Source organism: Scyliorhinus torazame, chromosome 3 (assembly GCF_047496885.1).
Source record: "Scyliorhinus torazame isolate Kashiwa2021f chromosome 3, sScyTor2.1, whole genome shotgun sequence".
NCBI classification, from domain to species: Eukaryota; Metazoa; Chordata; class Chondrichthyes; order Carcharhiniformes; family Scyliorhinidae; genus Scyliorhinus; species Scyliorhinus torazame.
Window position 1 is genome coordinate 292,875,543 of NC_092709.1, and position 18,479 is coordinate 292,894,021.

Genomic DNA, 18,479 nt, shown 5'->3' on the forward strand with positions numbered 1-18,479 from the left:
CCTGGACATGCGCAGTTGTCGGTATGTTGGCACTGATGATGCAGAATACATTTCATTCTGTAAACAGGACAAAATCTACAACACAGGAACCAAAGTCATTATAGAACATTTACTTCTTCCAGCCCGGTGCACATTGGCATCAGTCTGTACCATGTTGAATTGATTTGATTTATTGTCACGTGTACCGAGATACAGTGAAACGTATTGTTCTGCGTACAGTCCAGACAGATCGTTCCATACATGAAAAGACATAGGACATACATGAATACACAATGTAAATACATAGGCACAGACATTGGGTGAAGCATACCGAGTGTAGTACTCCTCAGTAGAGAAGATATATGAAGAGATCAGTTCCGTCCATAAGAGAGTTATTCAGGAGTCTGGGAAAAACGGGGAATAAACTATTTTTGAATCTGTTAGTGCGTGTTCTCAGATTTTTACATGTCCTGCCTGATGGAAGAGGTTGGAAGAGAGAATGAACTGGGTGGAAGGGGTCTTTGGTTATGCTGCCTGCTTTCCCAAGGCAGTGGGAGGTGTAGACAGAGTCAATGGATGGGTCATCTACAGAGTCATCTACAAGATGCACCGCAGCAACTCACCAAGACTCCTTCAACAGCATCTTCCAAACGTGTGATCTCTATCAACGAGAAGGACAACATCAGCAGATGCATGGTACAGCCACTATCTGAGTTCTGAAGCAAGCCACTGACCATATCCTTCACTGTCACTCATGGGTCAATATTGAGAAGCACCCTCCCCCAGAGCACTGTTGTTGTACCTACACCATAGGGACCCCAGCAGTTCAAGAAGGCAGCTCACCACCACCTTCGCAAGAGGCAATTAGGGACAGGCAATAAATGCTGGCCAAATTAGAGAACTGAATTTTAAAAAAATATGGTGAACAAAATTAGAGCACATGAGATTGGATTGGGTTTGTTTATTATCAGGTGTACCAAGGTACAGTGAAAAGTATTTTTCTGCGAGCAACTCAAACAGATCATTTAGTACATGTAAGAAAATAAAAGAAAAAGAAAATATATAATAGGGCAACACAAGGTACACAATATAAATACATAGACACCGACATTGGGTGAAGCATACAGGGGTGTAGTCCTAATCAGGTCAGTCCATGAGAATTGGTTAACAAACAGAAAACAGCGAACAGGGTCATTGTCCAGCAGGCAGGCTAGTGACATACCATGAAGATCAGTGCTGATACCACTGCTGTTCACAATCTATATAAATGATTTGGATGTTTGGAGCAAATATTGTAGGGGCGAATTTGAGTCTGATTTAGCCGTTAATGGGTTTGCCGATGCAGGAGCAAAATCTAAGGAGAATTGGAAAACTTGAATCCCGATTTTCAACCTCCTCACTGGCGAAGTAATGCAAAAAACGCCCAAAGACCTAATTTTAATACATTAGCATGTCATTAGCGGGCACTGTCTCCAGGACTCCCCCACCTCCCCACATCTTACAGGATGTGACAGGTTGGATGTAGGTCGGAAGTTTCCCCTGGCTGGATGAGTCTAGAATCAGGAGACACTATCTCAGACTACGGGAAGGGCCATTTAAGACTGAGATGAGGAAGAATGTCTTCACTCAAAGGATTGGTGAATCTTTGGAATTACATTGAACATGTTCAAGACAGAAATCAATAGATTTCTAGATACTAATGACATCAAGGGATATGGAGATAGCACAGGAAAATGGTGTTGAGAGGTCGATGATCGTCCCATGATCTCGTTGACTGTTGCCCCAGGCTTGATGGGCCAAATGGCCTACTCCTGTTCCTATGTAAATTGATTATCCAGGAAGTTCCAAAATAAAATTCATTCATGGGATGTGGGCATCACTGTCTTGGCCAGCATTTATTGCCCATCCCTAATTGCCCTTTATCTGAGTGGTTTGCGTGGCTATTCAGAGGGCATTGCTGTCGATCTAGTGTCACATGTAGACCAGACTAGGTAAGGGTGGCAGATTTCCTTCCCTGAAGGACATTAGTGACATCATTAGACTTTTAATTCTAGATTTTTATTGAATTCAAATTTTACCAACTGCCGTGGTGGGATTCGAACCCGGGTCTCCAGGGCAATAACCTGGGTCTCTGGATTACTAGTCCAGCAACAACACCACAACATCATCACTTCCCCAAAATGTGCAATTGTATTTTTCAAAATAATGTCCACATTTGTTTTTTTAAATTAAATAAGAGACTAATTATTAAGGATATTCAAGTCTTCTGTTAGCAGCAGCAAAGGAGACCATGAAATTAGTTCTCACGTTTCCCGTGAGCTTAGCCGTGTAGCAAGACAGCGAGAACCTGCCTGGAGTCATGACGTATTAGTGTAAAAGTATAAAGATTTCCAGTTTTCTGTAAATTACACAGCTACAAAGCAATTAGTACAGAAAAATCGTAAGTCAAAAATCTCCTTAAAAAAAACCATAACTGCTACTCTTAAACAGAGTGCCATTTTGAAGCAATTATCTGTGTGTGTGGAAAACAGTAAACAAGTAGGGATGTAAAGAGCTGAGCCTTGCTTTCCACAGTATGTCAGGTTTCCAGAGTTGGGGTTGCAGCAAGGAGGCCCACGTCAAGAGGATGAGAGGTAGCTGGAATGAGAGAGATTTCCCACAAAGCATGCTCAATTTAGATTGACTGATGTAGAATGGAATGGCTAGCAGCTCGCAATCCAGTCTTAAATTAAAATCAAGTCAGCCCATTCGATTCATTATTTTCAGTCTCCCGAGACGACAGTGCAATATAAGAAGTTGGGGCATTCTCGCAAAGTGCTTCAATTAACTCAATTACGCACTCAGCTTCATTAACTACCCAGTGCTCCTTATTAAGTGAAGCAATCATACACACACATACACATACATGCCTGATTCATCATTACTCAACAGAGATGACATCACCTCCACTCGCCAAAATGCTTTCTAAAAGGATTATCCTTATGGTGGCTGGCACAAAATAGTGATTTCTTGCCGAAACCTATCTTGCATTTTAAACATATCCAATGGTGTCTGTTGCTCACTCAATAATTCCCAGCATATTGTCACTGGCATTTTCAAAGTGTTTGCAACACATCCCTCAGTTGGTATGGGCAGTGATTTAGGAAATGAATGCAGATGCCAAGCGTGTTATGTATACTTTTGGTCTCCTGTTCTAAGAAAGGATATACTTGCCAAACAGGGAGTGCAATGAAAATTCACCAGACTGATCCCTGGGAAGGCAAAATTATCATATGAGGAGAGATTGGGCCTGTATCCACATCAACTTAGAAGAATGAGAGGGGGTCTTATTGAAATGTAGAAGCTTCTGACGGGACTGGACAGACTCAATGCAGGGATGATATTTCCTCTGGCTGGGTGATCTAGAACAAAGGCTCACAGTCTCGGGATATGGGGGTAGGCCTATTCAGACTGAGATGAGGAGGAATTTCTTCAAACTGAGGTGAACCTGTAGAATTCTCTACCGTAGAAGGCTGCGGAGACCAAGTCACTGAATATATTTAAGAAAGAAGTAGATTTTTAGACTCAAGAGGTGTCCAGGGGCAAGGGGAGAGAGCGGGAGTGTGGTGTTGAGCTAGAGGATCAACCATGATCATACTAAATGGCGGAGCAGGCTGAATGGCCTACTTCTGCTCCTCTTTTATATGGGTGCTATTTAACCACCGCATTGAGCCCGGCGCAGATCTGGCTGTACCGGATAAATAATGGGCGCGAGTCAGATTGCTATCTAACCGGCCCGCTTCCAATAGCGAGTTCTGGATCTTGTCCAAATATGGCAAGCATATCATTAACCTTAATTTGCATTAATTTCTGTCTCATTGGCGTGATTGAAGTCAAATGTAGTTAACCAGCTCCCCAAGACGATATCATGCAGGTGACGTTGAGTACTCCTTTTTAAAAATATGAAGCTTGTAGGGGAATTTTCCAAGGCCTGAGTATTGAGCTAGCATTAACATGGGGTTTGTCCCTCATTGTTAGGCCTTAGCTTAATAAACAGAGCAGACACACAACCTGGTTAAGATGGCTTTATTCACCCAAGCTTGGTTTCGTGTAAATGAGAGATGGACCTGGATAATGCCAAGATCGATCTGCTGAACACTCATAAAAATGCATCACTTATACAATTTCCAAAAATCAATAGCCCACCCCAGTTGGACTTGATTCAATCCCTGATGCTGTCATGTTCAAGCTTATCCAATAAAATTGCGATCAACCCATGATCAAGCCTCATCCTGTCACCTGTTGTCTACCAAATGTTTTATGTCCATTTTAAGTTGTTTTCCCCATCCTAACATCCTGCCCACCCATTTTTCATTAGGGATAGGATGGCAGAACTGGCATCCTCTTTACTCCATGGATTGTTTCAGAGGATATTGGACGCCACTGATAAAACTTGTTTACGTCCACTATGTAATCCGCTAACCACACACCTCCTGTGTCTCAAAAACATGGGCAAGTTATCTAGCTTAAATCCCATCATGCATTGTAGCCACTGCTTGTAGCTAGAGTTTACATGATTATCACTGCTGTGTCCTAAAATACAGTTTAATGGTTAATAATGATTACCGGGTATACGTTCAATAATTAATCTCAATCCTTACTAAACTAACTCATGTAAAACTACTCTAGTGGCATCCTAGCTATTCAGTTTTAAGAACAATGGCTGCCGAAGGGACGTGAGGAGGTGAGTACGCATTGCCATTTTCAGGAATGCAGCTCAAAGGCACTGCAGCTGCTGCCTCAGTACTCGGGGTGTGTGGGGGTGGGGGGGGGGGGGGGTGGGGACGTCTCAGTGGGATTGGGCTTGGTTGCGGAGCTGAAGCATTCAAGGTCAGGGGTGGCCACAGGCTGGGGTTGGTGAGGGGATTTCCGTCCATGAGGCCTTCAAACCATATTTCAATGTTGTGGATACCCATAACCAGGCCAACTACAGCTACGACCTATCTGTCCTTCCAAAAACCTCCGGGTCAGAACCCTGTTCTTGGTTATATGTTGAAGATCACTTTGACTCCCTTTGACTGTGAGCAGTCTCTAGCTTCAGAGCTGAAGGCTATTGCTAGTAAGGAATTGGCCTTTTTAGTTGTGAGAACATTTCACAGCTGCAGGTTGTGTTTGCTGCTTGGTCCTGCTGGTGGCTGCAGATGCCTGGAGGATGCTGTTGCTGTTTCCTTCCTCTTCTGTAGCGGAAAGAAGGACAATTTCTTCTAAGATACCTGGGACCTAGAACACTGGGCTCAGGGGGACGTATGAGTACAGAAGACAATCCAATTTGAAGCAAGAAGATGCTGCAGCACCTGGTGCACAACATTGTCCCAAGTGGGCCACCTGCTAACGCCGTTGAAGAAATGCTTTCACAGATTGATGTTTTTGTTGCTGGTCAGGTGAGTGTTGCATATAACTGGCATGTCAGCGCCGATTAAACAAGCTGGAAGTCAAGGATGGTCAACTGCACCTCAAGCACCGGTACAATATGTGGATGCAAGGATTTGGCTCCGGTGAGATTGGGCCGTGTGGGAGGGTCTACTCAGTTGCAACTCCTGGATGGAGAATGAGACTGATACATGGAACAAGTCACACATTGGTGGATAGATCATTTCTACGACAAAATTCTGGAAATTATAACACATTTCTGTTGAGGAACCTGTGAGGGATGATACCATGTGTTTGTCTTTTTTTGTGCAAATGAGCTGATTTAGCTTTGTATTGGTACAAATACTGAAGGGTGATGTTTCCTTATAAGACCCCACTATCCAACGACAGGTTGCTGTTTTTGGCCTCGGCACGGAATTTCCCATTCAGGCCGCAAGTCGCGGATCAAGGTGGAGCTTTCGACCCCTCTCAGCGATCCCACCGCGACCTCCTGACTCCCCCGCCCCACTTTGCCCAGCTTACCTCTTCCAGGGTCCTCGAGCCTTCCCTCACCCCACCGCTTATGGGCAAGGCCCCCCCCCCCAGGTCTGACCCCTGGCATGGGCTACCTGGCACCCAAGCACCATCACCCTGGCAGTGCCAATGTTCCCAGGTGTCAGGATGCCAGGTTTCCCATGTCAGGGGTCTCCAATGGCCGCCCAGTGGCCGCCCAGCCAGGAGTCTCCAATGGTCTGGGAGACCCCTCCCCCAGATGCCGTTACGACTGGTCCATGTTTGTGTTGAACAGTTCTAAACGGCGCACTGCCAAGGTCTTCCAGGCACAGCCGGTGAATCCCTAATGGCTCATTTAAACATGCATATCTGGATCTCAGCAAGCGAAATCCAGATTGCGACGTCTCGCGAGACTCCGGTAAATCTTGTGAGATGTTTCGAACGTCGCAAATCTCGGAAGAGGCCTCCCTTGAGATTCAACAGCCTCATCCCAACACCACGTCAGGCGTGACGAGGAGTTGAATCATGCCCTTTCTATTATTACAAAAAGATGAAATTCAGAGTATCTATTGAAATATAACTGGTTCTAACCATCAGTGAATATATAGTGCCTTGATTGGAAAACAGCAATAACTTTTTTTTAATGTAACATTTCAAATCGTAAAATGCTCCAAAAGAGTGAACATCCAACATGAATTGGGAGAAGAATTAATTAATAATAATCTTTATAAGTGTCACATTGACACTGCAATGAAGTTACTGTGAAAAGCCCCTAGTCACCACACTCCGGCGCCTGTTTGGGTACACGGAGGGAGAATTCACAATGTCCAATTCACCTAACAGCACATCTTTCAGGACTTGTGGGAGGAAACTGGAGCATCCGGAGGAAACCCACACAGACACGGGTGACCCAAGCCGAAATCGAACCTGGGACCCTGGAGCACCGCAACAGATAATATTGTTTCTAAAAATAAACCATTCAGGTACTGAGCCAGATCGGTAGGAGAGGAACAGAGAAGCAACTACCAAAAATACCCAGTATGTTAATCACTGTACAAAAGGTTAATTGTGTCTAGTTCAACATCTTCAGTGCATGTTATCCATTATCTAGGTCCTGTTTCTGTACTGATTCCAACCAATCCATCTTTCTTCAAACATTATTGTTAATGGGAGATTTGGGCAGGAATAATGGTAGGAAAATGGTGGATAGATTGTAAATTATCCCATGCTGCTGAAGACAGAATAAATTATGCTACATCATTTTATTAAAGTGCAGTGGGATATTAATTAGATTGGGAAAAGAATAAGAGCCAACTGAGTCATTCAGCGAGTGCTACATCCTGGATAATGGAAGGAGACAATATATAAAATCAAGTAGCTTTGCAATCAGATTACAAAGGAGGGTGGAAGTCCCTGACCTGTGACAGATGAAACTGAATTAAATGCATTAAGGGAAGCATTCATCATTGGTTAAGAAAGCGGTGCTGTCTTTGCTTAAAACCCTATGAGTCATTCTTTTTGTCTTTATATGGTTCCATTCTGCTCTTGAGCCTTTTCAGCATCAATCATTTCCAATCCTCTTTCAGTAGGAAGGTTAGGAATGCCACAGCACGGCTCCTGTGGGTCCTTGCCCGGCAAGCACTCAGCGCCTTCATAATGGCTGGGAAAGGTAAAGAAATTATAGATAAAAGAAGTAAGGAAAAAACTTATTCTGGACTCAGGAGTTGAGTAGGGTATGCCACTTTGCATCAAGCCAACATCGAGGTTTCTACGGGAGTCTTGGCTGTATGCTGCTCTTTTATTGCATACCTCAGAGGAGATGCTGTGAATAACAAAAATACCTGATAATGGTGGAACTGGACAATGAAGTAATGGCAAGATAGCATCAGGATCTCAAAAAGCAAAGCAAAATGCTACAGATTCTGGAAATCTGAAATGAAATGGAAAATTCTGGAAAATCTCAGCACGTCAGGAAGAGAGAAACAGAGTTAACGTTTTGGGTCCAATATGGTTCTCCTTCAGAACTGAAGAAGAAAGAATTGTCTTCTTCAAAACAATGGGTTGGATTCCCCGGCCCCCACAGGCTCGTATGTCTCGGTCACACGCAGCTCGCTGCTTGTCAATGGGATTTCCCATTGTAACAACCGCACGCCACCGGGAAACCCGCATGCGGGGGCCTGCTGCCTGCCGACAGGAAGAGTGATTTGCTGCGACTGCAGAGTTCCGATCAATAACTCTGCTTTCTCTCTCCACAGATGCTGCGGACCTGCCAAGCTTTTCTAGCCTGTTCAGTTTTTAAACCGGGATCACAAACCTTGGGCGTCATTCTCCGACTCCCCGCCGGGTCGGAGAATGGCCGTTGGCCGCCGTGAATCCCGCCCCCGCCGAAGTCTCCGGTACCGGAGATTGGGCAGGGGCGGGAATCGGGCCGCTCCGGTTGGCGGGACCCCCCGCTCAATTCTCCGGCCCTGATGGGCCGAAGTCCCGCCCAGAAATTGCCTGTCCCGCTGGCGTAAATCAAAGCTGGTATTTACCGGCGGGACCAGGCGGTGTGGGCGGGCTCCGGGGTCCTGGGGGAGGCGCGGGGCGATCTGACCCCGGGGGGTGCCCCCACGGTGGCCTGGCCCGCGATCGGGGCCCACCGATCCGCGGGCGGGCCTGTGCCGTGGGGCACTCTTTCCCTTCCGCCTCCGCAACGGTCTCCACCATGGCGGAGGAGGAAGTGACTCTCCCCACTGCGCATGCGCGGGAAACTGTCGGCGGCCGCGGACGCTCCCGCGCATGCGCCGCATTTCCGCGCCAGCTGGCAGGGCAACAAACGCCATTTCCGCCAGCTGGCGGGGCGGAAATCCCTCCGGCGCCGGCCTAGCCCCTCAATGTTGGGGCTCGGCCCCCAAAGATGCGGAGCATTCCGCACCTTTGGGCCGGCGCGATGCCCGTCTGATTGGCGCCGTTTTTGGCGCCAGTCGGCGGACATCGCGCCGTTGGGGGAGAATTTCGCCCCATGTCATTGAGTTCCAGAACTTTCACATTTTTTTTAAACAAATGGCCTTTTGATGTTGTCCCTGGACAACCCATGAAAAAAAGGCAGCCTTTCCAAAACCAGGAACAGCTGAGGATACCTCAGCAGGAGAAAGATTGACTTGCATACTTGGACGCAAAGGGTTAATTACGCTGCGGGCACTGCTTTTCCCTGCATATCTAGCAGGAGACTTAGTGGCTTGTTAATCATTATTCAAAAGCTTTGAAAACCCCAGAGGCTGCTTCTTAAGATTTAAACTTTCTCCAGCTCAATGACTTCCCAAAATCCCCACTGACTTTAAGACTGTAAATCATGTGCTCGCATCCCTGCCTAACTCACATCAGCGAAAATGCTCCAGATGTCAAGTTTTAATAACTGGTGGAAAATCTGTACTTTATAATATAAATAATGGATCTCTGATTTGAATTATAGATATGCTTGCGGTTCCACAGGGTGTGTATACCATAGGATTATTGAGCATACAGCTGCATGGTTGGTTGTATATGTTATTTATCTAATGGGTGAACTAAACAAGGATCAAATCCAAAATTGGTTTGTGATATTTGACCTACACATTTGAAAAACCTCATATCTAATATGACCTCAATAATGCTTTCTGCTTGTAAATCACAAAGCCATATGATAAATATGGGTAGAATCATTGAATCATACAATGATTAGAGCACACAAGGAGTCAGCTCACCTAATCCTGCGTCTCCATCTTTTCCCCATAGGACTGCAAAGGTTTTCTATTCAGGTAATTATTAAATTTCCCTTTGAAAGCCAATAAGATCTACCTCCACCATAGTACATTCCAGAACCTAGCTGTTCACTAAGCAAAAAAAACCACAATTCTCTCATGATCCTCGGATGCAGTTGATCCAGGCTTGCTAACTTGTCAACATTAAGCACAGCCAACCTTTCAAATACTTCCATCAATTTAGAACCCATCCAGAGGCTCAACTCCTCTTTCACCAAGGGCAGAGTTTGACCATTTTTTTTTTACAGAAGCAGCGGGCTGGAAAAGCTGCATTGAAGTCCTCGGCACCAACTCCGGCTTTCCCTGCCACATTGTCAGGAACGTAGTACACAAAAACCTGAAGGGGGCTATCCCACGACGTCTCCAACTGCCCGGGCCCTGCCCCTGCCACTACCCTCTCCCTCATCACATTCTCCCCTCTGAGCGATGCACTCACCTGAGCTCCCCTGGTGGGTCTGCCCACCAAATGACTACCATTGGAGACCTGTCGTATTTCACGCTGGCCTGCCCTCACCCCAGTGTGTGTGGGATATTTAATGGAGAGGGATGATCAGGCATACAGGTCTGGGGCGAGATTCTCCGACCCCCCGCCGGGTCGGAGAATCGCCGGGGGCTGGCGTGAATCCCGCCGCTGCCGGTTGCCTAATTCTCCGGCAACGGAGATTCGGCGGGGGCGGGAATCGCGCCGGTTGGCGGGCCCCCCCCCCACGATTCTCCGGCCCGGATGGGCCGAAGTCCCGCTGCTAGAATGCCTGTCCCGCTGGCGTGGATTAAACCACCTACCTTACTGGTGGGACAAGGCGGAGCGGGCGGGCTCCAGGGTCCTGGGGGGGGGCGCGGGCGATCTGGCCCCGGGGGGTGCCCCCACGGTGGCCTGGCCCGCGATCGGAGCCCACCGATCCGCGGGCGGGCCTGTGACGTGGGGGCACTCTTTTCCTTCCGCCTTTGCCACGGTCTCCACCATGGCGGAGGCGGAAGAGACTCCCTCCACAGCGCATGCGCGGGGATGCCGCGAGTGGCCGCTAATGCTCCCGCGCATGCGCCGCCCGGCAATGTCATTTCCGCGCCAGCTGGCGGGGCACTTCCGCCAGCTGGCGGGGCGGAAATCAGGCCGGGGTGGGCCTAGCCCCTCAAGGTTAGGTCTCGGCCCCCCAAGATGCGGAGGATTTGGGGCAGCACGATGCCCGACTGATTTGCGCCGTTTTTGGCGCCGGTCGGCGATACCGGAGAATTTCGCCCCTGATGTTGATGTTCAAATTTCTTATAATTGTGTTCCTGAGGATAATACACTTTATTGTCACAAGTAGGCTAACATTAACACTGCAACGTAGTTACAGTGAAAATTTCCAGGTCGCCACATTCCGGCGCTTGTATGGGTACACGGAGGGAGAATTCAGATTGTCTAATTTACCAAACAGTATGGGCGGAATTCTCCGCAATCGACGCGATGTCCGCCGACCGGCGCCAAAAACGTCGCGAATCAGTCTGGCATCGCGCCGCCCCAAAGGTTCGGATTCCTCCACATCTTGAGCGGCCGAGCCCTGATTTCCACTCCGCCAGCTGGCGGGAAAGGCCTTTGGTGCCCCGCCAGCTGGCGCGGAAATGACTTTGCCGGGCGGCGCATGCGCGGGAGCGTCAGCAGCCGCTCACGGCATCCCCGTGCATGCGCAATGAAGGGGGTCTCTTCCGCCTCCGCCATGGTGGAGACCGTGGCGAAGGCGGAAGGAAACGAGTGCCCCCACGGCACAGGCCCTCCCGCGGATCGGTGGGCCCCGATCGCGGGCCAGGCCACCGTGGGGACACCCCCCCGAGGCCAGATCGCCCCGTGCTCTCCCAGGACCCCGGAGCCCACCCGCGCCGCCTTGTCCCGCCAGTAAGAGAGGTGGTTTAATCCACGCCGGCGGGACAGACATTCTAGCAGCGGGACTTCGGCACGTCCGGGCCGGAGAATCGCCGGGGGAGGGGTGCCGCCAACCGGCACAGCGCGATTCCCGCCCCCGCCGAATATCCGCTGCCGGAGAATTCGGCAACCAGCGTGGGCGGGATTCATGCCAGCCCCCGGCGATTCTCCGACCCGGCGGGGGGTCGGAGAATCCCGCCCCATGTTTTTCAGAACTTGTGGGAGGAAACTGGAGCCCCCGGAGGAAACCCACGCAGACACAGGGAGAACGTGCCGATTCCACACAGACAGTGACCCAAGCTGGGAATCGAACTTGGGATCCTGAAGCTGTGAAGCAAGAGTGATAACCACTGTGCTACCCTGCCATCCATCATTGGGATTCCCATTATGCCAGTGATAGGGACGGGGACAATTGCAGTCAGACTTCCCGCCAACGTACAGCGTGATTTGGTCCTCTCGTGAGATATTCTGCTCCCGTCTCCAAACCCAACCAAGAAGAAGGGAAGCAGAAAATTCCGCAGAAGACTTTAGAAACATCTTCTTCCTGGTGAAGACATATGTGACTTCTTCACTTAGTACCTCAGCCATGCACTCTGCCTCCAGGTTTAAATCCCTTTTTTGTCCATAGTTGCCTCCAATCCTCCATTTACTACCATTTTACTGTTCAGATGCCCAGAGAAGACTTTTGAATGAAATGTATTGATAATAATTAATTAAACACATCAGTTGGCCCTTTGTGAAAGGGATCAAATAGATTTCGGAGATGTATTTTTGTCTGCACTGCCTGACCAGCAGTCTGGAGGGCGATCCGTCCCATATAGAACTGGCCTGATTTTTAATATATTAGTTTTAATAGAGTAGATTCTGCAATAGCCAATCAGACTTGTTAGATCACAACCTAAGGAAGTGAAGACAAAAATATATGCCGTGATTCACTGGACTCAAGTTAAAGTCCAGTTTTGGGTGAGTTTGGTGGGGAGTTTCACGATGGCTGCGTTGGTGATATTCTTGACATTACTGCCTCCCTTGCTGTCTCATTCGCCCAACTTGCACCTCAGCAGCTCATCACTAACAAGGGTGAACTGCTTTTAAGTGCTCCCTCACTCCCAGTCAACACACAAAGCATGGCAGCACACAGACCTGCTCCTTGCTTTGGGCTGCCGACTTCACAAGGCGTCCTGATGCTATGGATGAGAGGGGATGCACCCTGTTCCCCCAAGGGGTTCGGAGGACTAGCAGCAGGGTCAGTAATGGCACCTGGGAGGCATTGGAAGCGGCTGTCAGTGCGGGCAGTTTGACAAGGAGGACCACTGTCCAATGTCGGAAGAAGACCAATGACCTCCGAGAGCTGCAAGGGTATGTTACCACCTCTCCCTTGGAATCAGTTCCGTCTGCCACCCCTCAAAATTCCCAAATCCCTCTCCTCCCCCCCACTCGACTGGCTAGCACCTCGCACCTTCCCCACACTGGATATTTGTGCTAGTTCATCAAAACCCCCTGGCATCCACCAGCACAACCTCTTCATGCCCAGGTGTGGTGCCTGCGCATGCTACCTGCTGTAGACTCCCCTGACCCATCAAGCGTGTGACTCACAGTGGCTCATAACAAACTGGAAAGGGCCAAGATGGCGGAGGAATCCTGGCGATTTGAATCCTCACCTCCTCTGAGGAACAGGCCCTGGGGATCGCAGGCCCAAGGAGAGGCTAGGCAACGACAGCAAGGTGGCCTGCACCAGTGAGGTGAAGATCCACTGCATCTTCACCCAGATGTGAGGAGACAATGATGTAGTGGTATTGACACAGGAGTAGCAATTCAGAGACCCAGGGTAATGCGCTGGGGTCCTGGGTTCAAATATCACCACAGCAGTTGGTGGAATTAGAATCCAATAAATATCTGGAATAAAAGTCTATTGATGACCATGAAACCATTGTCGATTGTTGTAAAAACCCAGCTGGCTCACCAATGTCCTTCAGGGAAGGAAATCTGCCATCCTTACCTGGTCTAGCCTACATGTAACCGCCCTCCATTGAAATGGACGAGCAAATCGCTCAGTTCAAGGGCAATAAAAAATACATTATTTTCGGGGGGCTTTTGCATCTCCTGTTCACTAGTGTCAGTTGCATTACTGAGGGAACATTCATTTTGTATTTGGGTGAAGAGACTACATTGTTGGGACTTAAAGCTGAGTGTGCTTTATTATGCCAATCTTTAAACTCTGTACCCAAGAGAAAGGGTTGTTCAGTGCAGCACATGGCTAGTGCTAAAGAGAGTGAACAAGAAGATGATACAAATCAGGAAGTAGATCAATGGAGCAAAAATAGTTCCAAAACAAAACATAGTCTATAACAGAGCAAACCATTTATTGTGCTTACCATCAGATAGTGTGGTGACCAGCACATCCTGGGTGGAGACGCCTGCGCCATGTCTGTTGAAAGCCAAAACTCGCAAACTGTACTTGGTGAACTTCTTTAATCCTTCCAGTTTATAGGTTATACTATCCAGATCAACACTCTGAAACAAGGTGAAATGACACATGCTCATTATCAAAGAGACAACAATTGCACCTCACTCAAAGTCATTACAATGCCTGGATCACTTCACCAAACATGAAGATGGTACCGGCATTCCATTACGCAAGTGGACTTCAATAATGGCGGTCTTTTAAAAATTATGAGGTGCTAAGCCTGTGTTTATTTAGAGCACTTGGTATTATTTACTGGGAGAAGACCTGAGGCCTGTGGTGCAGCATATCAGCAAAGTGACAGCAGCAGAAGCGATAAATTAATTTCAGCTGAATGTCCAGAAAACTTACTGCTGAGTTTCCAGTCTGGAGTTTGATCCTCCCCGTACTCCGATTTTCTACATCACTGAGTAAATATCATGACCACCTAGTCACCAATCAGTCACCATGCTTATGATTATATTCTACCAATAATGTGAGGCCTTTCTTCTTTTTCTTTTGAGATCTCAAATCACCCATTATTGTGAATGATCCAGCCCCCATTTCTGTAGGAGTGGCAGGGCACTGATCTCCCATTCCTTGAAAAGCCAAAAGTTTTGGACTTCTTGGGTGGGATTCTCCGACCCCCCGCTGGGTGGGAGAATCGCCGGGGGTCGGCGTGAATCCCGCCCCCGTGGTCCTCCCAATTCTCCCGCCCCCAAAAACCCGCCTCGGACAATGGCGGGTTCCGGCGCGGCTCAATGGGCGCCAGGGCCGCCCGAATTCTCCGGCCCGCGATGGGCCGAAGTCCCGCCTATCTGTAGCTGGTCCCGCCGGCGTAAATTAGAGTAGGTCCTTTGCCGGCGGGTCCTGGCAGTGCGGGCGGGCTCCGGGGTTCCTGGGGGGTCGCGGGGGGATCTGGTCCCGGGAGGTGCCCCCACGGTGGCCTGGCCCGCGGTCGGGGCCCACCAATCCACGGGCGGGCCTGTGCCATGGGGGCACTCTATTGTTCCGCACCAGAGGCCGTGGTCCTCCGCCATTCCCGGTGAGGTTGCGATTCCCTCTGCGCATGCACGGGGATGACGCCAGCATGCGCTGGCGCTCCTGCGCATGCGGCGACTCGCGCCGGCCGGCCGAGGCCCTTCGGCGCCGGTTAGCGTGGCGCCAAGCCTCTATCCCGCCGGCTGGCAGGGCGCCAACCACTCCGGGGCGGGCCTAGCCCCTGAAGGTGCGGAGGATTCACGGCACTCCGTCCCGCCGAGACCCCCCGCCCCACTGGTTACGGGAGAATCCCGCCCCCTATGTTTGAAAATAATGGGTGAGATACTCCGCCGTCGGGATTCTCCGTTATGCCGGTGCCCGGGGGTTTCCCGAAGGCGTGGGGCTGCCCCACAATGGGAAACCCCATTGACCGGCTGGCAAAACGGAGACTCCCGCCGGCCAGTCGCGGCAGAAATGTGGCGGGGAGGGGTGGAGAATCCCAGTCAATAGATTTATTTTTGTCTGTTATTTGACATCAATACAATGATGATTTCAGCTGCTGTGAAATGCTGCTTTGAATTGCAAACATTTTAAAACCATTCGACTCCCCCCCACTCAACCCCCACAAAGAAATGGCCATATTTGAAATCGAGAAATGAAGTATTTGACTTCCTGACAGAAATGTAAGGTAGTCATTAACAAATCTAACCAGGAATTTAATGGGAACCTTTTTACCCAGAGAGTGCTCAGAATTTACTTACTACTATTACAAGGAATGGTTGAGGTGAAGAGTGGAGATGTATTTAATGGGAATCTAGACTTACCTCGAAGGGAAAAAAAGGTTATGATGACAGGTTTAGGGAAAGTAAATTGGGAGGTGGTTCATGTCGAACATAAACACCAATGTGATCATTGGCAAAACCCTCATCACCAACACCTTGGGGGCCACTGTCAATGAGTCAAAATCCTGGAACGCCCTTTCTAACAGCACCGTGGGTGTACTTGCACCATGTGGAGTGCAGTGGTTCAGGAAGGCAGCCCACTATCCCTTTCTTAAGGGAGATTAAGCATGAGTAAAAAGGCTGGTACAGCCAATGGCACCCACATCCCTTGTAAGATGAGGAGCAAGATTCTCCAGTCCCCTCTCGCCAGCCATTTGCGAGCAGCAGAATTCTCTCTTCCCACCATTTGGTAATAGGAGTTCCCATTGAAGCCACTCCACGCCTCTGGGAAACCTATGGGTGGGAGGATACTGCCAGCGAGAAATAAGAATCCCAAGGGCCAGAGGATTCCAACCCATATTGTTAAGATTTACTTGGTGTCTGTTCCACATTCCATATATATAATGAGCAAACGTGCTTACACTACACATTTGGCATTTATGTAAATTGTTTTTTTTGCTTCCAGCCTTGCTACCAGAAGGATAGAGTATGAAATATAGACTCTTCAGCATATTACCTGGAAGGTAGCCTAGCAGCTAGCAATAAACAATAGCAGAAATCCTCATGAATGCACCAGATTATTTTCAACACTGGAAGCTTAAGAAAAACATAAGAAATAGAGGCAGGGGTATACTATTGTGCCCCTGGGTCTTGCTCCATCATCCAATATGGCTGACCTTGGGCTTCAACTCCATTTTTCTACCTTCTCCCCAAATCACTTGATTCCCTAAGAGATCAAAAGTCTGAGCCTCAAAAACAACAATGGAGCATCCACAACCTGCTGGGGTAGCGAATTCCAAAAATTCGCAGCCCTTCTTTACGGTCAAGGGAGTGACGGTTCTCCCTATTTTTCTAACCGCTCAACTGACTGGGGACAGATGTGTTTTAGAGAAAAAAGTGTTTTAGCCTGTTGAATGCTGTGACTCCCAAGAACAGACAAAAGACAGGGGGCGGGATTCTCCCCTACCCAGCGGGGCGGGGGGTCCCGGCGCCATGGAGTGGTGTGAACCACTCTGGGGTGGGCCTAGCCCCTGAAGTGCGGACGTTTGCGTCCCGCCGGCCGGTGGGGAAGGGGCTTGGCACCACGCCAACCGGCGCCGAACGGCCTCCACCGGCCGGCACGGGTTGGCGCATGCGTGGGAAAGCCAGCATGTGCTGGCGTCATCCCGGCGCATGCGCGGGAGAGTTTGGCTCCGCATCGGCCATGGCGGAGGACCACAGCGGCCGATGGTGAGGAATAGAGTGCCCCCACGGCACAAGCCCGCCCGCGGATCGGTGGGCCCCGATCATGGGCCAGGCCACTGTCGGGACACCTCCAGGGGCCAGATCCCCCCGCGCCCCCCCCCCCCCCGAGAACCCCGGAGGTCGCCCACAGAGCTGGGACCCGCCGGTAGGGACCAACCTTGATTTACGCTGGCAGGACCCTCGTTAAACGGGCGGGATTTCGGCCCATCGTGGCCCGGAAATTCGGGCGGCCCTGGGGCCCAATGTGTCGCGCTGGTCAACGCCATTCTCAGAGGCGGGCGGCGCGATTCACGCTGGGGCAATTTTGGGGGAGCCGGAGAATTCGGAGGACGGCGGGGGGGGGGGGGGGGGGGGGGGGGGGGGGGATTCACGCCGACCCCCGGCGAATCTCCGACCCGGTGGGGGGTCAGAGAATCCCGCCCAGGTTTTCTTGTAAATTTAAAAAACAGAAGATAAATGTTTATTTCTTAATACCCAAATGAATTCCCAATATCTCCTCACACTAGCACCCAGATGCACACACACACACACACACAAACACACGTGTGGTGAATGTATTCACCATAGTATAAGCTGTTTGTGTAGCACTGTGGGCCACTGTGGGCAGCACGGTAGCACAAGTGGATAGCACTGTGGCTTCACAGCGCCAGGGTCCCAGGTTCGATTCCCTGCTGGATCACTGTCTGTGCGGAGTCTGCACGTTCTCCCCGTGTGTGCGTGGGTTTCCTCCGGGTGCTCCGGATTCCTCCCACAGTCCAAAGACGTGCAGGTTAGGTGGATTGGCCGTGATAAATTGCCCTTAGTGACCAAAAAGGTTAGGAGGGGTTATGGGGATAGGGTGGAAGTGAGGACTTAAGTGGGTCGGTGCAGACTCGATGGGCCGAATGGCCTCCTTCTGCACTGTATGTTCTATGTTCTATGTTTTATGTTCAATGGTAATGTGACCTTCTTACAGGTATTGTACTGGAACCTGGTGGGCTCCGCCTCTGGCTCTGCCCCCTTGGATGGTATATAGGCCGGCCACCTGGGGGCGGTGCCGGGGGGGCGGCACCCATTTGTACAGCAGACACAGGCAGGCAAGATCGTGGTTAATAAAGCCTATGTTCACTCACTCTCATCGTCTTGCAGTGAATTAATGGTACATCAACACGTCTCAAAATAGAAGCTTGAAACATTGCAGTTCTGGTGATTCACTTTTGGTTCACTGAAGAAATGGAGGTTGGTGGTTTCTGATGACATATTCACATTGGCTTACTGCTTGCACCAACAGGTTTTTGGGTTCGCTCCAGGCGAGGTATAGTCGAACTCTT

At 49.6% G+C, this 18,479-nt stretch overlaps 1 protein-coding gene across 1 annotated transcript in view; it reads right to left on the reverse strand.

Annotated features, from left to right (window-relative positions):
- Nucleotides 1-18,479, reverse strand: part of dcc (DCC netrin 1 receptor) — a 1,735,814-nt gene that overhangs the window by 394,215 nt on the left and 1,323,120 nt on the right. Inside the window, exon 11 of the mRNA XM_072497411.1 lies at nt 13,935-14,073. Within this exon, the coding sequence (XP_072353512.1) occupies nt 13,935-14,073 (139 nt within the window). The remainder of the gene's footprint in view (nt 1-13,934; nt 14,074-18,479) is intronic.